Source organism: Oncorhynchus kisutch, linkage group LG5 (assembly GCF_002021735.2).
Source record: "Oncorhynchus kisutch isolate 150728-3 linkage group LG5, Okis_V2, whole genome shotgun sequence".
NCBI lineage: Eukaryota > Metazoa > Chordata > Actinopteri > Salmoniformes > Salmonidae > Oncorhynchus > Oncorhynchus kisutch.
The window spans coordinates 78903452-78929684 of NC_034178.2; the positions used below are offsets into that span (position 1 = coordinate 78903452).

Here is a 26233-nt window from a genome sequence, read left to right on the forward strand (position 1 = left end):
AACACATCCGCCATGCTGACCATCCCTCCTGTACTTCCTGTTCACCCACGACTGCATGGCCAAGCACGACTCCAACCCCATCAATAAGTTTGCAGATGGCACGATAGTGGTAGGCCTGATCACTGACAACGATGAGACAACCTATAGGGAGGAGGTCAGAGACCTGGCAGTGTGGTGCCAGGACAACAACGTCTTCCTCAACGTGAGTAAGACAAAGGAGTTGATCGTGAACTACAGGAAAAGGAGGGCCGAACACGCCCCGTTTACATTGACAGGGCTCTAGTGGATCGGGTCGAGAGCGTCAAGTTCCTTCACTAAGGAACTATCATGGTCCAAGCACACCAAGACAGTAGTGAAGAGGGCACAAAAATGCACATTCCCCCTCAGGGATAGAGAGAGCGATATAGATAGATGACACTGACACATTGGAAAGAATTAACAGAAAACAGAGCAAACTAGAATGCTATTTGGCCTTAAACAGAGAGTGCACAGTGGCAGAAAACCTGAACACTGTGACTGACCCAAACTTAAGGAAAGCTTTGACTATGTACAGACTATGTACAGAGCATAGCCTTGCTATTGAGAAAGGCCGCCGTAGACAGACATGGCTCTCAAGAGAAGACAGGCTATGTGCTCACTGCCCACAAAATGAGGTGGAAACTGAGCTGCACTTCCTAACCTCCTGCCCAATGTATGACCATATTAGAGACACATATTTCCCTCAGATTACACAGATTCACAAAGAATTCGAAAACAAATCCAATTTTGATAAACTCCCATATCTACTGGGTGAAATTCCACAGTGTGCTTCTACACCTGCATTGCTTGCTGTTTGGGGTTTTAGGCTGGGTTTCTATACAGCACTTTGAGATATCAGCTGATGTACGAAGGGCTATATAAATACATTTGATTTGATATCACAGCAGCAATATTTATGACCTGTTGCCACAAGAAAAGGGCAACCAGTGAAGAACAAACACCATTGTAAATACAACACATCTTAATGCTTATTTATTTTCCCTTGTGTACTTTAACCATTTGTACATTGTTACAACACTGTATATATAATGACATTTGTAATGTCTTTATTGTTTTGAAACTTTTGTATGTGTAATGTTTACTATTAATTTGTATTGTTTATTTCACTTTTGTATAATATCTACCTCACTTGCTTTGGCAATGTTAACACGTTTCCCATGCCAATAAAGCCCCTTGAATTGAATAGATGAACAGAGAGAGCAATATAGATAGATGAATAGAGAGAGAGAGTGAGAGAAATAGCGAGCGATAGAGAGAGTTCAAGGTTGGAGTGTTATCAAACAGTAAAGCCACTGCTCACCGATCAATCTAAAGGTAAATTGTATAATCTGTGAGTGAGTGAGTGAGAGAGAGAGAGAAGGGGGTGGTGGGGCGAGGGGGGGGTAGTGATTGTGACTCAGCAGTAGGCTATGGTGTATAATGAAGCACTAACCCTAATATAACCCTAACCCTAACATTACCATAACCCTAACCCTAATTTAACCCTAACCCCAACATAACCATAACCCTAATTTAACCCTAACCCCAACATAACCATAACCCTAACCCTAATTTAACCCTAACCCAAACATAACCATAACCATAACCCTAATATAACCCTAATTTAACCCCAACCCTAATATAACCCTAACCCTAACTTAACCTTAACCATAACCCTAACCCTAATATAACCCTAATATAACCCTAACCCTAATATAACTCTATCCCTAATATAACTCTATCCCTAATTTAACCCTAACCCCAATATAACCATAACCCTAATTTAACCCTAACCATAACCCCAACCCTAATATAACCCTAACACTAATATAACCCTAATATAACCCTAACCATATCCCTAACCCTAATATAACCCTAACCATAATCCTAACCCTAATATAACCCTGATATAACCATAACCATAACCCTAATTTAACCCTAACCCTATTATAACCCTAACCCTAATATAACCCTAACCATAACCCTAATTTAACCCTAACCATAACCCTAATTTAACCCTAACCATAACCCTAACCCTAACATAACCCTAACATAACCCCAACATAACCCTAACCCCAACATAACCCTAACCCTAATATAACCCTAACCCCAACATAACCCTAACCCTAATTTAACCCTAACCATAACCCTAATATAACCCTAACCCTAATATAACCCTAATATAACCCTAACCCTAATATAACCCTAATATAACCCTAACCCTAATTTAACCCTAACCCCAACATAACCCTAACCATAACCCTAATTTAACCCCAACCCCAACATAACCATAACCATAACCCTAATATAACCCTAACCCTAATATAACCCTTACATAACCCGGAGAAGTGCGTCATTGAGCAGCCTGAATGGTCCACGCGGAGAACCCACGGAGACCTTCCCCACGTAATTACATCATTATATTCTGACCCATAAGAGCGGCAGTTTGGGGCAAGGCTAGGGTTATAATAAGCATAGCTGACAAATTCACCCAAATTTATATTTCTCTCGTGTATTTTCTATTTTTCTCTCTCTTTTAAATCCCCATTTTGGGTAACACGCGCCATAGTGTGTTGGCCCGTTATACTAAGTTCTAATCAATAGCCTAGAATGTGTTTTTGTGTATGTATATCTTTTATCATCATTTTAGCTTTCTAGTAAATAAATACTCAACTAAGATTGGTGTGGTACAAACTCATTGGTGAGACACGGGTCCGTGCAGATTCCCGGATTATGCGACGTTGAGAACGAGACTGTAGAGGTAACTGGTTAATTAGCAGCTGTTGTAAAATCGATATTCTGATATTCTTAGAGTTAATTTGGGAAATAGAAACTCAATAAAACTAATTTTCCCATGGTTCCCCAGGTTAATGTTAATAATTGATTGCTTCAGTTAATCAGGCAATTAGAAACCTTTAATCGTTCGATGAGCAACAGTCGTCACATTAACTAATACAACGCCACGACAACATGTACAAATGAATAATGTCCTTAATCAGACAAATTAATCCATGCTTTTGTTACTTCTAGGTTAGACTACTGCAATGCTCTACTTTCTAGCTACCCGGATAAAGCACTAAATAAACTTCAGTTACTGTTAAATACGGCTGCTAGAATCCTGACTAGAACCAAAAGATTTGATCATATTACTCAAGTGCTAGCCTCCCTACACTGGCTTCCTGTCAAGGCAAGGGCTGATTTCAAGGTTTTACTGCTAACCTACAAAGCATTACATGGGCTTGCTCCTACCTATCTCTCTGATTTGGTCCTGCCGTACATACCTACACGTACGCTACGGTCACAAGACGCAGGCCTCCTAATTGTCCCTAGAATTTCTATGCAAACAGCTGGAGGCAGGGTTTTCTCCTTTAGAGCTCCATTTTTATGGAATGGCCTGCCTACCCATGTGAGAGACGCAAACTCGGTCTCAACCTTTAAGTCTTTACTGAAGACTCATCTCTTCAATGGGTCATATGATTGAGTGTAGTCTGGCCCAGGAGTCTGAAGGTGAACGGAAAGGCTCTGGAGCAACGAACCGCCCTTGCTGTCTCTGCCTGGCCGGTTCCCCTCTTTCCACTTGGATTCTCTGCCTCTAACCCTATTACAGGGGCTGAGTCACTGGCTTACTGGTGCTCTTTCATGCCGTCCCTAGGAGGGGTGCGTCACTTGAGTGGGTTGAGTCACTGATGTGATCTTCCTGTTTGGGTTGGCGCCCCCCCCTTGGGTTGTGCCGTGGCGGAGATCTTTGTGGGCTATACTCGGCCTTGTCTCAGGATGGTAAGTTGGTGGTTGAAGATATCCCTCTAGTGGTGTGGGGGCTGTGCTTTGGCAAAGTGGGTGGGGTTATATCCTTCCTGTTTGGCCCTGCCCGGGGGTATCTTCGGATGGGGCCACAGTGTCTCCTGACCTCTCCTGTCTCAGCCTCCAGAATTTATGCTGCAGTAGTTTGTGTGTCGGGGGGCTAGGGTCAGTTTGTTATATCTGGAGTACTTCTCCTGTCTTATCCGGTGTCCTGTGTGAATTTAATTCTCTCTTTCTCTCTTTCTTTCTCTCTCTTGGAGGACCTGAGCCCTAGGACCATGCCTCTGGACTACCTGGCATGATGACTCTTTGCTGTCCCCAGTTCACCTGGCCATGCTGCTGCTCCAGTTTCAACTGTTCTGCCTGCGACTATGGAATCCTGACCTGTTCACCGGATGTGCTACCTGTCCCAGACCTATTTTTTGACCATGCTGGTCATTTATGAACATTTGAACATCGTGGCTATGTTCTGTTATAATCTTCACCCGGCACAGCTGGAAGAGGACTGGCCACCCCTCATAGCCTGGTTCCTCTCTAGGTTTCTTCCTAGGTTTTGGCCTTTCTAGGGAGTTTTGCCTAGCCAACGTGCTTCAACACCTGCATTGCTTGCGGTTTGGGGTATTAGGCTGGGTTTCTGTACAGCACTTTGAGATATCAGCTGATGTACGAAGGCCTATATAAATACATTTGATTTGATATAACAATTCACATACAATACACACATCTAAAAGTAAAGTAATGGAATTAAGAAATATACATATTAGGATGAGCAACGTCGGACTGGCATTGACTAAAATACAGTAGAATAGAATACAGTATATACATATGAGATGAGTAAAGCAGTATGTAAACATTATTAAAGTGACCAGTGATTCCATGTCTATGTATATAGGGCAGCAGCCTTTAAGGTGCAGGGTTCAGTAGCCGGGTGGTAGCCGGCTAGTCTGATGGCCTTGAGATAGAAACTGTTTCTCAGTCTCTCGGTCACAGCTACGATGCAGCTGTACTGACCTCGCCTTCTGGATGGTAGCGGTGTGAACAGGGAGTGGCTCGGGTGGTTGATGTCCTTGATGATCTTTTTGGCCTTCCTTTGACATCGTGTGCTGTAGGTGTCCTGTAGGGCGGGTAGTTTGCCCCCGGTAATGCGTTGGGCAGACAGCACGACCCTCTGGAGAGCCTTGCGGTTGCGGGTGGTGCTGTTGCCGTACCAGGCGGTAATACAGCCCGACAGGATGCTTTCAATTGTGCATCTATAAAAATTTGTGAAAGTTTTAAGTGAAAAGTCAAATTTCTTTAGCCTCCTGAGATTGAAGAGGCTCTGTTGCGCCTTCTTCACCACACTGTATGTGTGGGTGGTCCATTTCAATTTGTCAGTGATGTGTATGCCAAGGAATTTGAAGCTTTCCACCTTCTAAACTGCAGTCTCGTCAATGTAGATAGGGGGGTGCACCCTCTGCTGTTTCCTGAAATCCACAATCATCTCGTTTGTTTTGTTGACATTGAGTGTGAGGTTATTTTCCTGACGCCACACTCCCAGAGCCCTCACCTCCTCCCTGTAGGCTGTCTCCTCATCGTTGGTAATCAAGCCTACTACTACTACTACTACTACTACTACTACTACTACCTACTATAGGGTACCATGGTGTTGAATGCTGAGCTATCATCAATGAACAGCATTCTTACATAGGTATTCCTCTTGTCCAGATGGGATAGGGCAGTGTGCAGAGTAACGGTGATTGTATCGCCTGTGGATCTATTGGGGCGGTAAGCAAAAAAAAGTGGGTCTAGGGTGGCAGGTAAGGTAGCGGTGTTATGGTCCGTGACGAGTCTCTAAAAGCACTTCATGATGACAGAGCTGAGTACTAAGGTGCGATAGTCATTAAGTTCAGTTACATTTGCCTTCTTGGGTACAGGAACAATGGTGGCCATCTTGAAGCAAGTGGGGACAGCAGACTGGGATTGGGAAAGATTGAATATGCCCGTAAACACACCACCCAGCTGGTCTGCGCATGCTCTGAGGATGCGGCTAGGGATGCTGTCTGGGCCAGCAGCATTGCGAGGGTTAACTTAAGGTATAGGGGGCAGCATTTTCACTTTTGGATAAATAGCGTGCCCAATTTCAACTTCCTGCTACTCATGCCAAGAATATAAGATATGCATATTATTGATGGAAAACACTCTGAAGTTTCTAAATCTGTTTGAATCATGTCTGTGAGTATAACATAACTTATGTAGCAGGCAAAACCCAGAGGACTAACCGTTCAGAATTTTTTTTTTAGGTCTCTGTCTGTTCATTGATTTCTCATTGGCAAATTATATTTCTTAGGAACTTGTTTTCAGTTCCTACCGCTTCCACTGGATGTCGCCAGTCTTTGGAATTTGGTTGAGGTTATTCCTTTGTGCAATGAAGATGTCCGGCCATCTAGGAAATGGGTAACACTGTTGAGATTTGTGTTAGACTTGAAAAGTAGCGTTTGTTTCCTCTCGTCCTCTATTGAAAACAGATAGACCCGTTTTCAATTTGATTGATTATTAACGTTAAAAATAACCTAAAGTTGCGTTACAAAAGTAGATTGAAATATTTTGGCAAAGTTTATAGGCAACTTTTTAAATATTTTATAGTGACGTTGCGCATTTTGGAAGCTGTTTTTTTCTGGATCAAATGGGCCAAATAAATGGATATATATGTACAGAATTAATCGAACAAAAGGACCAATTGTGATGTTTATGGGACATATTGGAGTGCCAACAAAAGAAGCTCGTCAAAGGTAAGGCATGTTTTATTTCTGCGTTTTGTGTTGCGCCTACAGGGTTGAAATATGCTACCCTCTTTGTTTACTGTTGTGCTATCATCAGATAATAGCTTCTTATGCTTTTGAAAGTTACATTTTTACATCATTTTTTAAAATGTGCCGCGCTGCATTTTCCCTGGGCTTTTGCCAAAGTGGGACGCAACTGTCCCCTATACCATAAGAAGTTAACAAGTTTAAAGGTTTTACTCACTCACGTATAAGGAGAGGCTACAGTCCTTGGTAGCCGGGCCACGTCGGTGGCACCGTTATCCTCAAAGCGTGCAAAAAACTATTATAAACTACAAAGGGAAGCACAGCCGCGAACTGCCCACTGAGGCATGCATGAGAGCATCAGCTGTTCCGGACGACTGCGGGGCCAGACTGATTACCAGGACGTGTGCTCCAGGCATGTGCTGACCAACTGGCAGGTGTCTTCACTGACATTTTCAACATGTCCCTGAATGAGTCTGTAATAGCAACATGTTTCAAGCAGACCACCATAGTCCCTGTGCCCAAGAACACAAAGGCAACCTGCCTAAATGACTACAGGCACGTAGCACTCACATCCGTAGCCATGAAGTGCTTTCAAAGGCTGGTAATGGCTCACATCAACACCATTTTCCCAGAAACAGTAGACCAACTTCAATTTGCATACCGCCCAAACAGATCCACAGATGATGCAATCTCTATTGCAATCCACACTGCCCTTTCCCAGCTGGACAAAAGGAACACCTATGTGAGAATGCTGTTCATTGGCTACAGCTCAGCGTTCAACACCATAGTACTCTCAAAGCTCATCACCAAGCTATTGATCCTGGGACTGAACACCTCCCTCTGCAACTGGATCCTGGACTTCCTGACAGGCCGCCCCCAGAAGGTGAGGGTAGGTAGCAACACATCTGCCACGCTGATCCTCAACACTGAAGCTCCCCAGGGGTGCGTGCTCAGACCCCTCCTGTACTCCCTGTTCACCCATGACTGCATGGCCAGGCACGACTCCAGCACCATCATTAAGTTTGCTGACGACACAATAGTGGTAGGCCTGATCACCGACAACGACAAGACAGCCTATAGGGAGGTCAGAGACCTGGCCGGGTGGTGCCAGAATAGGCCATGGTGGCGAAGTAATTACAATAAAAATATGACAATATATAATATGCTGCATGGGAAGCGGTACCGGAGTGCCAAATCTAGGACAAAAAGGCTTCAACAGTTTTTACCCCCAAGCCATAAGACTCCTGAACAGGTAACCAAATGGTTACCTGGACTATGCTGCCATCTCCACTTATGTAATATGCTGCCATCTCCACTTATGTAATATGCTGCCATCTCCACTTATGTAATATGCTGCCATCTCCACTTATGTAATATGCTGCCATCTCCACTTATGCAATATGCTGCCATCTTCACTTATGCAATATGCTGCCAACTACACTTATGCAATATGCTGCCAACTACACTTATGCAATATGCTGCCAACTTCACTTATGCAGTATGCCGCCAACTTCACTTATGTAGTATGCCGCCAACTCCACTTATGTAATATGCCGCCAACTCCACTTATGTAATATGCCGCCATCTCCACTTATGTAATATGCCGCCATCTCCACTTATGTAATATGCCGCCATCTCCACTTATGTAATATGCCGCCATCTCCACTTATGTAATATGCCGCCATCTCCACTTACTGTAGTATGCCGCCAACTCCACTTACTGTAGTATGCCGCCAACTCCACATATGTAATATGCCGCCAACTCCACATATGTAGTATGCCGCCAACTCCACTTATGTAGTATGCCGCCAACTCCACTTATGTTGTATGCCGCCAACTCCACTTATGTTGTATGCCGCCAACTCCACTTATGTTGTATGCCGCCAACTCCACTTATGTTGTATGCCGCCAACTCCACTTATGTTGTATGCCGCCAACTCCACTTATGTTGTATGCCGCCAACTCCACTTATGTTGTATGCCGCCAACTCCACTTATGTTGTATGCCGCCAACTCCACTTATGTTGTATTATGTTGTATGCCGCCAACTCCACTTATGTTGTATGCCGCCAACTCCACTTATGTTGTATGCCGCCAACTCCACTTATGTTGTATGCCGCCAACTCCACTTATGTTGTATGCCGCCAACTCCACTTATGTTGTATGCCGCCAACTCCACTTATGTTGTATGCCGCCAACTCCACTTATGTTGTATGCCGCCAACTCCACTTATGTTGTATGCCGCCAACTCCACTTATGTTGTATTGCCGCCAACTCCACTTATGTTGTATGCCGCCAACTCCACTTATGTTGTATGCCGCCAACTCCACTTATGTTGTATGCCGCCAACTCCACTTATGTTGTATGCCGCCAACTCCACTTATGTTGTATGCCGCCAACTCCACTTATGTTGTATGCCGCCAACTCCACTTATGTTGTATGCCGCCAACTCCACTTATGTTGTATGCCGCCAACTCCACTTATGTTGTATGCCGCCAACTCCACTTATGTTGTATGCCGCCAACTCCACTTATGTTGTATGCCGCCAACTCCACTTATGTTGTATGCCGCCAACTCCACTTATGTTGTATGCCGCCAACTCCACTTATGTTGTATGCCGCCAACTCCACTTATGTTGTATGCCGCCAACTCCACTTATGTTGTATGCCGCCAACTCCACTTATGTTGTATGCCGCCAACTCCACTTATGTTGTATGCCGCCAACTCCACTTATGTTGTATGCCGCCAACTCCACTTATGTTGTATGCCGCCAACTCCACTTATGTTGTATGCCGCCAACTCCACTTATGTTGTATGCCGCCAACTCCACTTATGTTGTATGCCGCCAACTCCACTTATGTTGTATGCCGCCAACTCCACTTATGTTGTATGCCGCCAACTCCACTTATGTTGTATGCCGCCAACTCCACTTATGTTGTATGCCGCCAACTCCACTTATGTTGTATGCCGCCAACTCCACTTATGTTGTATGCCGCCAACTCCACTTATGTTGTATGCCGCCAACTCCACTTATGTTGTATGCCGCCAACTCCACTTATGTTGTATGCCGCCAACTCCACTTATGTTGTATGCCGCCAACTCCACTTATGTTGTATGCCGCCAACTCCACTTATGTTGTATGCCGCCAACTCCACTTATGTTGTATGCCGCCAACTCCACTTATGTTGTATGCCGCCAACTCCACTTATGTTGTATGCCGCCAACTCCACTTATGTTGTATGCCGCCAACTCCACTTATGTTGTATGCCGCCAACTCCACTTATGTTGTATGCCGCCAACTCCACTTATGTTGTATGCCGCCAACTCCACTTATGTTGTATGCCGCCAACTCCACTTATGTTGTATGCCGCCAACTCCACTTATGTTGTATGCCGCCAACTCCACTTATGTTGTATGCCGCCAACTCCACTTATGTTGTATGCCGCCAACTCCACTTATGTTGTATGCCGCCAACTCCACTTATGTTGTATGCCGCCAACTCCACTTATGTTGTATGCCGCCAACTCCACTTATGTTGTATGCCGCCAACTCCACTTATGTTGTATGCTGCCAACTCCACTTATGTTGTATGCTGCCAACTCCACTTATGTTGTATGCTGCCAACTCCACTTATGTTGTATGCTGCCAACTCCACTTATGTTGTATGCTGCCAACTCCACTTATGTTGTATGCTGCCAACTCCACTTATGTTGTATGCTGCCAACTCCACTTATGTTGTATGCTGCCAACTCCACTTATGTTGTATGCTGCCAACTCCACTTATGTTGTATGCTGCCAACTCCACTTATGTTGTATGCTGCCAACTCCACTTATGTTGTATGCTGCCAACTCCACTTATGTTGTATGCTGCCAACTCCACTTATGTTGTATGCTGCCAAATCCACTTACTGTATGTATGCAACTCCACATGTGTAACAGGCAGAGGGTTAGGAACCATCTTCACTCCTTTTGTCACATTAATTATCTACTATAAACAGGTAAAACCTGTCTTTCTGACATACACTAGCTGTCGCTGTACTGATTAACCCTAACCCTAACTCTATGCTGCTACTACAAACAGGTCAAACCTGTCTTTCTGACATACACTAGCTGTCGCTGTACTGATTAACCCTAAATCTATGCTGCTACTACAAACACTTGAAACCTTTCTTGTGGTCCGTGGTATCCAATTGGTAGTTACAGCCTTGTCTCATCGCTGCAACTCCCGCATGGACTCAGGAGAGGCGAAGGTCGAGAGAAGTGTGACCTCCGAAACACAACCAAGCTGCACTGCTTCTTGACACAATGCCCACTTCACCCAGAAGCAAGCCGGAGGAAACACCGTACACCTGGCAACCGTGTCAGCTGCACTGCACCCGGCCCGCCGCAGGAGTCGCTAGTGCGCAATGGCACAAGGACATCCATGCCGGCCAACCCCTCCCCTAACCCGGGCGACGCTGGGCCAATTGTGCCTAGAATTAACCTAGAATTTCCAGTGGCACAGCTAGCACTGCGATGCAGTGCCTTAGACCACTGCGCCACTCGGGCGGCCAAAAATCGAACGTTTTTGAGAAAGATCAATTGAAAATACAATTGTATTGAGTACATTGAGTATATATATATATATATTTATATATTTTATTTTTCAGAGATTAACATTTTATGAATTTAAGGTTATTTGTCAATGTAAAAATCTAAAATGCACAGCTTTTATGTTTGTGTCATTAGATTTGGGGTGTGGTGGGATGAGGTTGCGAGAAATCCTAGCAAAAAAAATGGGTTTCCCAGAAATTTGAATGAAAAAAATAGGGTCCATGCTTAAAAAAATTGGAATACCACTTTTCTAGACTGAAAAGCCCCACCCACCTCCACTGAGGAGGATGGCAAACCCCACCCACCTCCACTGAGGAGGATGGCAAACCCCACCCACCTCCACTGAGGAGGATGGCAAACCCCACCCACCTCCACTGAGGAGGATGGCAAACCCCACCCACCTCCACTGAGGAGGATGGCAAACCCCACCCACCTCCACTGAGGAGGATGGCAAACCCCACCCACCTCCACTGAGGAGGATGGCAAACCCCGCCCACCTCCACTGAGGAGGATGGCAAACCCCGCCCACCTCCACTGAGGAGGATGGCAAACCCCGCCCACCTCCACTGAGGAGGATGGCAAACCCCGCCCACCTCCACTGACGAGGATGGCAAACCCCGCCCACCTCCACTGAGGAGGATGGCAAACCCCGCCCACCTCCACTGAGGAGGATGGCAAACCCCACCCACCTCCATTGAGGAGGATGGCAAACCCCACCCACCTCCATTGAGGAGGATGGCAAACCCCACCCACCTCCATTGAGGAGGATGGCTAAGCCCCACCCACCTCCATTGAGGAGGATGGCAAACTCCACCCACCTCCACTGAGGATGATAGCAAAGCACCACCCACCTCAATTGAGGATGATGGCAAACCGCACCCACCTCAATTGAGGATGATAGCTAAGCCCCACCGCTCAATTGAGGTGGTTGTCATTATATAAGGATGCTAATAATAATAATATTACAATACTAACCTCCACTGAGGATGATGACGGCGAGGAAGAGTGCCATATCACTGTCATACAGCTCCAGGGTGTTGAACTTAACAGAGAACTCAAACTTGGGTTCCATCATATCACAGAAGGGTTTCCTCAGGCTCTTTAGGAACTCTCTCGTCATGAAGATCTGTCCATAGGAGATCAGTGTACCATCTTTGTTCATGAGTGGAGCCCACATGATGATGAGCACCTCGATGACGCCGTACTTCAGCAGAGTCACCTGATCGTTCAGGTCCAATCCCACGAAGCCAGGGATGCTCTTAGCGAACTCTGTGACCTCTCGGACGGCCTCGGCGGAGCGCGACTGACAGCTGTAGAAGAACCTGAGCTGCACCTCGTCAGTGGGCTCTTGGACCAGACCAACACCTCCACCTACAGCCAGACCTTCACTCACTGCCAGACATCCACCTGCAGCAAATCATATTTGTTCAGTGTTATTTCATACACACTGAACAAAAATATAAACAACATGTACAGTGTTGGTCCCATGATTCATGAGCTTAAATAAAAGACGCTCAAAATGTTCCATATGCACAAAAACGTGTGGCATATCAAGAAGCTAATTAAACAGCATGATCATTACACAGGTGCACCTTGTGCTGGGACAACAAAAAGCCACTAAAATGTGCAGTTTTGTCACACAACACAATGCCACAGACGTCTTAAGTTGAGACGGCATGCAATTGGCATGCTGACTGCAGGAATGTCAGAAATCAGAGCTGTTGCCAACTAATTGCATCTTCATTTCTCTACCATAAGCCACCTCCAATGTTGATTTCGAGAATTTGGCAGTACGTCCAACCAGCATCACAATTTCAGACCACGTGTAACCATACCAGCCCAGGACCTTCACATCTGGCTTTGTCACCTGCGGGATAGTCTCAGAACAGCCACCGGACAGCTGATGAAACTGAGTTTGCACAACCAAATAAGTTCTACACAAACTGTTAGAGACAGTCTCAGGGAATCTCATCTGCGCACTCATTGTCCTCACAAGGGTCTTGAACTGACTGCAGTTCGGCATCGTAACTGACTTCAGTGGGCAAATGCTCACCTTCGATGGCCACTGGAAAGCTGGAGAAGTGTGTTCTTATGGATGAATCCCGGTTTCAACCGGGCAGATGGCTCGTGTGGGCAAGCGGATTGCTGATGTCAACGTTGTGAACAGAGTGCCCCATGGTGGCGGTGAGGTTATGGTATGGGCAGGCATAAGCTATGGACAACGAACACAATTGGATTTTATCAAAGGCAATTTGAATGTACAGAGATACCGTGAGCCCCATTGTCGTGCCATTCATCCACCGCCATCAGCTCATGTTTAAGCATGATAATGCACGGCCCCATGTCGCAAGGATCTGTACACAATTCCTGGAGGCTGAAAATGTCCCAGTTCAACCATGTCCTGCATACTCACCAGACATGTCACCCATTGAGCCAGTTTGGGATGCTCTGGATTGATGTGTATTCCAGTTCCCGCCAATATCCAGATACTTCGAACACCCATTGAAGACGAGTGGGACAACATTCCACAGGTCACAATCAACTCCCCTATCTATTTTTTAAGGTATCAGTGACCAACTGATGCATATCTGTATTCCCAGTCATGGGAAATCCATAGATAAGGGACTAATGCATTTATTTCAATTGACTAATTCACTTACATGAACTGTAACTCAGTAAAATCTTTTAAATTGTTGCATGTTGAGTGTAGATTTTTGTTCAGTGTAGAAAGGTAACTAATCACTACAAAAAAGCAAAAGAAATAGAAGAAAAAAAAGGTACAGGGAAAACAGTCACAGAGGACAGATACAACATGATAATACCTAGACCACAGCCAACCCCATAGAGGACAGATACAACATGATAATACCTAGACCACAGCCAACCCCACAGAGGACAGATACAACATGATAATACCTAGACCACAGCCAACCCCACAGAGGACAGCCTAGTGGGGCGGCAGGGTAGCCTAGTGGTTAGAGCGCTGGACTAGTAGCCGGAAGTTCAAACCCCCGAGCTGACAAGGTACTAATCTGTCGTTCTGCCCCTGAACAGGCAGTTAACCCACTGTTCCTAGGCCATCATTGAAAATAAGAATTTGTTCTTAACTGACTTGCCTGGTTAAATAAAGGTAAAATAAAATATATAAAAAAATACAACATGATAATACCTAGACCACAGCCAGCTCCAGTCCCAGCCTCAGTCCCCGCCTCAGTCCTGGTCTCCTGGACAACATGGAGGGGCATCTGCCTGCAGTTGATAAACCTCTCTCCTTCCTGAAGAGACTTCATGTCATGGATTACAAACGGCTGCAGAGAGACAACAAACAAACAAAATCAAGCACATTACTGTGAAACATGGCGACTATCTGGAGACAAGGAAACACCCTGTCATAACATGATGACTATCTGGAGACAACACCCTGTCATAACATGATGACTATCTGGAGACAACACCCTGTCATAACATGATGACTATGTGGAGACAACACCCTGTTATAACATGATGACTATGTGGAGACAACACCCTGTTATAACATGATGACTTTCTGGAGACAACACCCTGTTATAACACAATGACTATCTGGAGACAACACCCTGTCATAACACGATGACTTTCTGGAGACAACACCCTGTTATAACACGATGACTTTCTGGAGACAACACCCTGTTATAACACAATGACTATCTGGAGACAACACCCTGTCATAACATGATGACTATCTTGAGACAACACCCTGTCGTAACATGACTATCTGGAGACAACACCCTGTTATAACATGATGACAATGTGGAGACAACACCCTGTTATAACATGTGCCATCAAACCCCTGCAACCTATTCAGAACACTGCCACCAGATCTGGTCTTCAACCTTCCCAAGTTCTCCCATGTCACCCTGCTCCTCTGCACGCTTCACTGGCTTCCAGTCAAAGCTCACTTCCACTATAAGACTATGATACTTGCCTACGGAGCAGCAAGAGGAACTGCCCCTCCCTACCTTCAGGCTATGATAAAACCCTACACCCCAACCTGGGTAGTCTGTTCTGCCACCTCTGGTCTCTTGGCCCTCCCACCTCTATGGGAGGGTAGCTCCGGCTCAGCCCAGTCAATGCTCTTTTATGACCTAGCACCCCAATGCTGGAACCAGCTTCCCCCTGAAGCTAAGACAGCAGAGTACCTGCCTATTTTTGGTAAACATCTGAAACCCTACCTCTTCAAAGAGTATCTTAAATAATCCCACAGCACCCCTCCCCTCCCCCACCCACTAGTACTGACTTTCCCCCCTTTTTCAGGACCCGGTCTTTCAAAGAGAATTAGTTCAAATCCAAATAACTTCACAGATTTTCATTGTAAAGGGTTTAAACACTGTTTCACATGCTTGTTCAATGAACCATAAACAACTAATGAACATGCACCTGTGGAACGGTCATTAAAACAGCTTGCAGACGGTAGGCAATTAAGGTCACAATTATGAAAACTTAGGACACTAGAGAGGCCATTCTACTGACTCAAAACCACCAAAAGAAAGATGCCCAGGGTCCCTGCTCATCTGCGTGAACATGCCTTAGGCATGCTGCAAGGAGGCATGAGGACTGCAGATGTGGCCAGGGAAATAAATTGCAATGCCCGTACTATGAGACGCAAAAGACAGCGCTACAGGGAGATGGGACGGAGAGCTGATCGTCCTCGCAGTGGCAGACAACCTGCACAGGATCGGTACATCCGAACATCACACCTGCAGGACAGGTACAGGACGGCAGCAACAACTGCCCGAGTTACACCAGGAACACACAATCCCTCCAATGCTCAGACTGTCCGCAATAGGCTGAGAGAGGCTGGACTGAGGGCCTGTAGGCCTGTTGTAAGGCAGGTCCTCACCAGACATCACCGGCAACAACGTCGCCTATGGGCACAAACCCACCGTCGCTGGACCAGAGAGGACTGGCAAAAAGTGCTCTTCACTGACAAGTCGTGGACATCCTCCTCCCTCATGTGGTACCCTTCCTGCAGGCTCATCCTGACATGACCCTCCAGCATGACAATGCCACCAGCCATACTGCTCATTCTGTGCATTATTTCCTGCAAGACAGGAATGTCAGTATTCTGCCATGGCCAGCGAAGAGCCCGGATCTCAATCCCATTGAGCATGTCTGGGACCCTGTTAGATCAGAGGGTGAGGGCTAGGGCCATTCCCCCCAGAAATGTCCTGGAACTTGCAGGTGCCTTGGTGGAAGAGTGGGGTAACATCTCACAGCAAGAACTGGCAAATCTGGTGCAGTTCATTATTACATTTCTGTTAGGCACATGTCTGTGGAACTTGTTCAGTTTATGTCTCAGTTGTTGAATCTTGTTATGTTCATACAAATATTGACATATGTTAAGTTTGCTGAAAATAAACGCAGTTGACAATGAGAGGACATTTCTTTTTTTGATGAGTTTATAATCCTAACCCTAATACATCCCTAACCATAATACAAGCCTAATATAAACCTAACATAACCCTAATATAACCCTAACATAGCCCTAATATAACCCTAAACCTAATACAACCCTAACCCTAAAATAACCCTAACATAACACTAATATAATTCTAACCCTAATATAACCCTAATATAACCCTAACATAGCCCTAATATAACCCTAACCCCAATATAACCCTAACCCTAATATAACCCTAACCCTAATACATCCCTAACCATAATACAAGCCTAATATAAACCTAACATAGCCCTAATATAACCCTAAACCTAATACAACCCTAACCCTAAAATAACCCTAACATAACACTAATATAATTCTAACCCTAATATAACCCTAACCCTAATATAACCCTAACCCTAATATAACCCTAACCCCAATATAACCCTAATATAAACCTAACATAACCCTAATATAACCCTAACATAGCCCTAATATAACCCTAAACCTAATACAACCCTAACCCTAAAATAACCCTAACATAACACTAATATAATTCTAACCCTATTATAACCCTAACCCTAAAATAACCCTAACCATAATACAAGCCTAATATAAACCTAACATAGCCCTAATATAACCCTAACCCTAAAATAACCCTAACCCTAAAATAACCCTAACATAACACTAATATAATTCTAACCCTATTATAACCCTAACCCTAAAATAACCCTAACCCTAAAATAACCCTAACATAACACTAATATAATTCTAACCCTATTATAACCCTAACCCTAATATAACCCTAACCCCAATATAACCCTAATATAACCCTAACCCTAATATAACCCTAACCCTAAAATAACCCTAACCCTAATATAACCCTAATATAACCCTAACCCTAAAATAACCCTAACCCTAATACATCCCTAACCATAATACAAGCCTAATATAAACCTAACATAGCCCTAATATAACCCTAACATAGCCCTAATATAACCCTAAACCTAATACAACCCTAACCCTAAAATAACCCTAACATAACACTAATATAATTCTAACCCTAATATAACCCTAACCCTAATATAACCCTAATATAACCCTAACATAGCCCTAATATAACCCTAACCCTAATATAACCCTAACCCCAATATAACCCTAACCCTAATATAACCCTAACCCTAATATAACCCTAACCCTAATATAACCCTAACCCCAATATAACCCTAACCCTAATATAACCCTAACCCTAATACATCCCTAACCATAATACAAGCCTAATATAAACCTAACATAACCCTAATATAACCCTAAACCTAATACAACCCTAACCCTAAAATAACCCTAACATAACACTAATATAATTCTAACCCTATTATAACCCTAACCCTAATATAACCCTACCCCAATATAACCCTAATATAACCCTAACCCTAATATAACCCTAATATAACCCTAACATAACCCTAACCCTAATATAACCCTAACATAGCCCTAATATAACCCTAAACCTAATACAACCCTAACCCTAAAATAACCCTAACATAACACTAATATAATTCTAACCCTAATATAACCCTAACCCTAATATAACCCTAACCCTAATATAACCCTAACCCCAATATAACCCTAATATAACCCTAACCCTAATATAACCCTAATATAACCCTAACCCTAATATAACCCTAACCCTAATATAACCCTAACCCCAATATAACCCTAACCCCAATATAACCCTAACCCCAATATAACCCTAATATAACCCTAACCCCAATATAACCCTAACCCTAATATAACCCTAACATAACCCTAGTATAACCCTAATATAACCCTCATTTTGCTGAGTTTAGTACTGACTTTCCCTGTACTAGTACTGACTTTTCTGATAGCTACTTCATTGAGGAAAAATGTACTTTCTATGATATGTGGTTGTCCCACCTAGCTACATTACATGACCAACAGTATGTGGACATCTGCTTGTCAAACATCTCATTCCAAAATCATGGGTATTAATATAGAGTTGTTCCCCCCTTTACTGCTATAACAGCCTCCACTCCTCTGGGAAGGCTTTCCACTAGATGTTGGAACATTGCTGAGGGGACCTGATTCTACTCAGCCACAAGAGCATTAGTGGGGTTGGGCACTAATGTTGAGGCGATTAGGCCTGGCTCGCAGTTGGCATTCCAATTCATCCCAAAGGTGTTTGATGGGGTTGAGGTCAGGGCTCTGTGCAGGCCAGTCAAGTTCTTCCACACTTATCTCAACAAACCATTTCTGTATGGACCTCGCTTTGTACATGGGGGCATTGTCATGCTGAAACAGGAAAGGGCCTTCCCCAAACTGTTGCCAGAAAGTTGGAAGCACAGAATTGTCTAAATGTCATTGTATGCTGTTGTGTTAAGATTCCCCTTCACTGGAATAAAGGGGCCTAGCACGAACCATGAATAACATCCCCAGTCCATTATTCCTCCTCCACCAAACTTTACAGTTGGCACTATGCCTTGGGCATGTAGTGTTGTCCTGGCATCTGTCAAACCCAGATTAGTCCGCCGATTAACCCATTTCATGAAGCTCCCGACAAAGTTATCGAGCTGACTTTGCTTCCAGAAGCAGTTTGGAACTCGGTAGTGAGTGCTGCAACTGGGGACAGATGATTTTTATGCGCTTCAGCACTCGCTGGTCCCGTTCTGTGAGCTTGTGTGGCCTACCACTTCGTGGCTGAGCCGTAGTTGCTCCTAGATGTTTCCACTTCACAATAACATCACTTACAGTTGATCGGGGCAGCTCTAGCAGGGCAGAAATTTGATGAACTGACTTGTTGGAAAGGTGGCATCCTCTGACGGTGCCACGTTGAAAGTCACTGAGCTCTTCAGTAAGGCAATTCCACTGCCAATGTTTGTCTATGGAGATTGCATGGCTGTGTGCTTGATTTTATACACCTGTGAGCAACAGGTGTGGCTGAAATAGCAGAGTCCACTAATTCGAAGGGTGTCCACATACACTATATATACACAAAAGTATCTTAAGATGAATGCACTAAGTTGCTGTGTGTGAGTCTCTGCTAAATGACTAAAATGTAGAGCGAGGAGAGGAATGAGATCTGCAAGGCCATGATGCTGGAACTAAAACACAGATCAGAGGTCAGATTGAGGGTTTACACTGATAGTTTAGTTTGTTAAATAACATGCTGCTGCTTCCTGCCATGCTTCCTCTGGTCAACTCTTTCAACTCAAAACATTTCACATGTATCAGAATGTGGACTGTTGTTCTATCGTTCTATTCAGATCTATTCCATTGTACTGTATATTCTACTGTACTCTGTCAAAGGTTATCAATAAATGTCACAATAAGGTACAGAGCGTTAGATGTGCCTTCTGTCAGTCAATGAGATCTCCATCTCTGTTAAAACCATTGACATATGTGGGGCGTTTTCAAGGGATTGAAGGGATATGATCACCTCTTGAATAGCAATCAGAACTACTAATTTCAGATTATTCCATACAAACAATTGTGCACTTCAGCTCTATCAGAGTTATACAGCAAGTAACTGCAGCCCCCATTCTCATTGACGGGGCTGTAGTGGAGCAGGTTGAGAGCTTCAAGTCCCTTGGCGTCCACATAACCAACAAACTAACATGGTCCAAGCAGACCAAGACAGTCGTGAAGAGGGCACGACAAAACCTTTTCAAATCAAGGTATGGCAACTGCTCAGCTTCCGACTGCAAGGCACTACAGAGGGTAGTGTGTACGACCCAGTACTTCAAGCTTCCTGCCATCCAGGACCTCTATACCAGGCGGTGTCAGAGGAAGGCCATAAAAACTGTCAAAGATGCCAGCCACCCTAGACATAGACTGTTCTCTCTGCTACCCACAGCAAGTACTGGAGTGCCAAGTCTAGGTCCAAGAGGTTTCTAATCAGCTTCTACCCCCAAGCCATAAGACTCCTGAACATCTCATCAAAGTGCTACCCAGACTATTTGCATTGAACCCCCTCTTCTACACTGGTGCTACTCTCTGTTGTTATCTATGCATAGTCACTTTAATAACTCTACCTACATGTACATATTACCTCAATTACCTCGACTAACCAGTGCCCCCGCACATTGACTCTGTACCGGTACCCCCCTGTACATAGCCTCCACATTGACTCTGTACCGGTACCCCCTGTATATAGCCTCCACATTGACTCTGTACTGGTGCCCCCTGTATATAGCCTCCACATTGACTCTGTACCGGTACCCCCTGTATATAGCCTCCACATTGACTCTGTACTGGTACCCCCTGTATATAGCCTCCACATTGACTCTGTACCGGTACCCCCTGTATATAGCCTCCACATTGACTCTGTACTGGTACCCCCTGTATATAGCCTCCACATTGACTCTGTACCGGTACCCCCTGTATATAGCCTCACTATTGTTATTTTGCTGCTGCTCTTTAATTATTTGTTACTTTTGTTTCTTAATTTAAGGTATTTTCTTCAAACTGCATTGTTGGTTAAGGGCTTGTAAGTAAGCATTTCATTGTAAGGTCTACCTGTTGTATTCAGCGCATGTAACAAATACATATTTATTTTATTTGATTTTCATGATCAGTAAACATAAATTGATCATCTAGTTTCAGAAGGGTAGCCTACCCATTTGACATTTATTTTGCTTCGTCAGAGATTAGACTTTTGTTTTCGAATCGTCCTGATAAAGTTGTCAGTCGGAGTACTGTCATCACCACTAATAGATGCTAGCTATCTAGTTTATCTCCTGAAAGTTAGCTAGTTAACTAGCCATATTGACGTGATCTGTCATTAGCTAGCCAGCCAATTTGACGTGGACCATCAATCAATGTAGCCTATCTTATGTCTGTCAGCAGCATTAGTGATTAAACACAATTAAAAACAATGTTGAAGAGGGGATAGTATTAGTTAGCCAACATAACTTATCACTATGTTTAGCCAACTGACAAAGTTTCTAGCTACTGGTACTAGTCAACATTGTTAGCATGCTGTACACACTACATGACTTCTGGTAGTCGCTTGTCAACATTATTAGCTAGCAATACACATTACATGACTGGCTGAACGACAACATGAATAACATACAGCTGGCAGGTTTTAAGCTTTTTGGGCAGGATAGAACAGCGGCCTCTGGTAAGACAAGGGGTGGCAGTCTATGTATATTTGTAAATAACATCTGGTGCATGAACTCTAAGGAAGTTTTGAGGTTTTCGCCTGAGGTAGAGCATCTCATGATAAGCTGTAGACCACACTATTTACCAAGAGAGTTTTCATCTATATTCTTCATAGCTGTCTATTTACCACTAAAAACTGATGTTAGCTCTAAGGCCGCACTCAATGAGCTGTATACGGCCATAAGCAAAAAGGAAAATGATAAATGTGTAACCAGAGGAAAAAAAATCTCTTTAAACAGGTCAACATTCACAAGACCGCAGGGCCAGACAGATTACCAGGATGCATACTCCGAGCATGCGCTGACCAACTAACAGTTGTCTTCACTGACATTTTCAACCTTTCCCTGAATGATTCTAATACCGACATGTTTCAAGCAGAACACCATAGTCCCTGTCCCCAAGATCACTAAGGTAACCTGCCTAAATGACTGTCGACCGTAGCACTCACGTCTCAGATCCTCAAAAGGTTCTACAGCTGCACCATCGAGAGCATCCTGATGGATTGCATCACTGCCTGGTATGGCAACTGCTCGGTCTCCGACCGCAAGGCGGGGGGTAGTGCATACGGGTAGTGTGTACGGCCCAGTACATCACCGGGGCCAAGCTTCCGTCCATCCAGGACCTCTATACCAGGCGGCATCAGAGGAAGGCCCTAAAAATGGTCAAAGACACCAGCCACCCTTGTCATAGACTTTTCTCTGCTACTGCAAGGCAAGCGGTACCAGAGCGCCAAGTCTAGGTCCAAAGGCTTCTTAACAGCTTCTATCCTCAAGCCATAAGACTCTTGAACAGCTAATCAAAGGGCTACCCAGACCCCTCTTTTACACTGCTGCTACTGACTGTTTTATAATCTATGCATAGTCATTGACTATGTACCGGTACCTCCTGTATATAGCCTCTTTATTGTTATTTTACTGCTTCTGTTTATTTATGTTACTCTTTTTAAAACTTGAAGTTAAGAAAAATAAGTGTTAAAGCATTGTTGGTTAAGGGCTTTATAATTAAGCATTTCACTGTAGGGTCTACACACCTGTTGTATTCTGTGTTTGTGACAAACACGATTTGATTTGAAATGCCACCTTCTGCTGCTTGACAAGCAGAACTCAAAGGTTGGACAATTAACCTAAACCACACATACTTGTCAGGTATAGTACATTTTTATGTCACTTAAATCTCCAATTAGTTGTGGCCAATGTTGAGAGAGAAAGGTGTAATCCAGCTGTTTCTGCACTGTAATGCATTGGAGCAGGCTATGCTTGCCCCCCAGCTGTGAATGGAATGTTTGAAATGGAACAAAATGACAATTTCTAAAAACCTATAATGTGCTCGGTCATAACACTCTACAGTATTCTGTCATAATGTTCTACTGTTCTCTGCCATAACATTCTACTTTACTGACATAACATTCGACTGTACTCTGGCATAACTTTCTACTGTACTGGCATAACTTTCTACTCCATGTTTTATTAGTGTGGACAGGACATCAACCTGAAACTCTTTTGCCTAGTAAGACAAGTATTTCTGCAAGTACCACCCATGTGACTGAAACCTGAATTTCCACTGACTAGTCTCTTAGTGTGTCGACTAGGGTCCACACCTGCTGAAGGACAGGTATGTCTGTGTGACAACATGCATCTCTGCATGGCAGATATCTCAGCTTGGATGTCGGCCCACCACCTATCATCACATGGTGTGATAGCGAATAGCTACTGTGCCTTGTTAGTATGGTTGTGACTGTGATAGGGAATAGCTAGTAGCTACTGTGCCATGATAGGTCTGGTCCATACCGCGTTATCCCCAGTCTTTCCAGACAGGATGGCCCTGGCCTTGGCCTTAGTGAGGGGGAAGTATTTGAGATAGGACTCCAGCAGCAGCTTGGCCAGGCTCCTCAGGTCGGCAGCCTCAGGGTGCATGATGTCCATGTCAGTAGAGAACTCAGCTAGGAGCTTCTCCTTCTCAGCCTGGGGCATCCGTCCAAAACGAATGGCTGTATGGGAAACAACACAGACAACATTATCAGATTAATAATGACAAACCTCCTTACATTGACAACTTAGATGGAAAGCTACTGAGGATGGTAGCTGACTGTGGCCACTCCTATCTGTCATATCTTTAATCTGAGCCCAGAGGAAAGTCTTTGTCCTCAGGCCTGGAGGGAAGCCAAAATCAGTCCCGCTACCCAAGAGTGGTAAAGCGGCCTTTACTGGTTCTAACAGCAGACCTATCAGCTTGCTTCCAGCTCTTAGCAAACTGTTATAATTTTTTGGGGACCAAATACAATGCTATTTCTCTATAAACAAATTGACAACAGACTTTCAGCATGCTTATAGAGAAGGGCACACAACATGTACTACACTGATACAAATGACTGATGATTGGTTGAAAGAAAATAAGAAGATTGTGGGAGCTGTCCTGTTAGATTTCAGTGCAGCCTTTGATATGATTGACCATAACCTGTCTTATGGCTTTTCAACCTCTGCCATATTGTAGATTTAGAGCTATCAATCTAAAACTCAGAGTTGTATTTAATGGAAGCCTCTCTAATGTCAAACATGTAGGGTGTGGTGTACCGCAGGACAGCTCTCTAGGCCCTCTACTCTTTTCTGTTTTTACCAATGACCTGCCACGAGCATTAAACAAAGCCTGTGTGTCCATGTAAATCAAATCAAAATGTTTTTGTCACATACACATTGTAACGGTTTTGACTTGAGGTTATTATTTATAGGAGTGCCAGGTAGGTTGTGCCTACCAGAGAAAACATTGGTTTCTCCTTTTAGTTTGGGTGGGAATGAGTCCCATCTGGTCCGTCAAGTCTACACCAATACAAAGGACTTATGTAAAAGTCAGGATGGAAATAAACTTTTCATAAACCCTTAAAACATTGGAAAGAACTTCAAAAACAACTATATTATTTTGCGTGGGTTGTATTAGCAACAACCATGATTACACACATAATAATATCACAATGAGTTCTGGTTCCTCCAGAAATGTCCTGTACCTCGGGCCTAAAAAGAGTCCAGCCCGGTAAAGGAGTTCAGTGAACTCGTGACTTTTGTCACGCAATGTTTGTCCGTTCATTCCGTGTAGCGTAAACCCAGTATTAAACATACAATCAATATAACAATTATTTTACCACAGAACTTTAAAGCGTATCAACTCTTACTAAGTCCTCAACTACAACTAACTACATAAATCACAGTATACATCACATCAAAACAAATGAAATACCGTATACAAAAAGGTTGTAGTCAGTCGGTCAGTCAGACAATCCAATCCGCCAATAGATCTCCAGCGGAGAAAGGCCACGAAGAGCGGAGAGGTGTAGTCCACGGACGCAAAGAGTGGATCCGATCCTGGGTCAACTCTCTTAGGCTACAAAACACACGTTTAACGGCAACAAAACAACGGAATAGAGAAGCTTCGGAACTGAGAGTTGAACACATCCTCATTCACGTCTCCATCACAACCCCACTTTTGCGCAGCTGATGCTGGCTATTTAATTGGGAATTAAAGGGAAAGCGCCCTATTGGAAGGAGCTGCACTGAGACGGTTCAGAATAATTCAGGGCCGTCACACACCCCCTCCCCTGGAAAAAGCCGACCATTGCCCTGGAAGGCACATCTTGGTCGGGGAAACCGAGAAAGGTCTCCTCATCGCTTTCCTCTACAAAAATATTCATGACTTTTTGGAGCTCACGCTCCTCAGCTGAGGGGTCACAGGCCTTAAGGTGTGAGACTTCTGGGTCTGGGAATCCGAGAAAAGTCTCCTCACTTTCCTCTTCAAAGATATCCAGGACCTTGCGGCGCTCAATCGCCTCCAATTCCTCAGCCGAGGGGTAACAGGCCTTAAGGCGTGAGACATGGACAACGCGCATATCTTCACCTGTGTCCTCTTTCACCACTCGGTAGTTCAAAGGGCCCATCTGCTCCACAATCCTATATGGTCCTTGCCATTTAGGAGCGAGCTTGGCAGAGAAGAATTGTTCAGCTTTCGAGTAAGGATGAGAGCGAAGCCACACCCGATCACGAAGCTGGAACTGCATGTCTCGTCTGTTCTTATCATAATTTCTCTTCTGCTAGAGTCGAGCCTGGATCATGTTCTTTGAGACAAGAGCTCTCAAGTCATGGAGATGGTCTACCTGGTCATAGCAAGCAGCGTCTGGAGTAAGCTGCTGGGGCTGTAGCACCATATCCAAGGGTCCTCGAGGAGGACGACTTAGGTTCAGCTCTGCAGGTGTGACTCCAGTGGACTCTTGCACAGCAGAATTCAGGGCAAATCGAAACTCGTGAAGGTGCTTGTCCCAGTGTTTGTGCTGGGTCCCTACATAGGAAGCAATCATTGTCTTCAAGGTTCGATTTACTCTCTCAGTGAGATTGGTCTGTGGGTGATAGGCCGTGGTCAACTTCTGTCTCAGGTTCCATCTTTGGCAGGTC

At 44.3% G+C, this 26233-nt stretch overlaps 1 protein-coding gene across 4 annotated transcripts in view; it reads right to left on the reverse strand.

The window, feature by feature from the left end:
- Positions 1-26233, reverse strand: part of pparg (peroxisome proliferator-activated receptor gamma) — a 130538-nt gene that overhangs the window by 20750 nt on the left and 83555 nt on the right. For all 4 annotated transcript variants that reach the window (XM_020484043.2, XM_031825886.1, XM_020484044.2 and 1 more), the window contains exons 5-7: positions 23588-23787; positions 14367-14505; positions 12173-12604 (exon numbers count right to left, since the gene is read on the reverse strand). In XM_020484043.2, coding sequence (XP_020339632.1) covers positions 12173-12604; positions 14367-14505; positions 23588-23787 — 771 coding nt within the window. The remainder of the gene's footprint in view (positions 1-12172; positions 12605-14366; positions 14506-23587; positions 23788-26233) is intronic.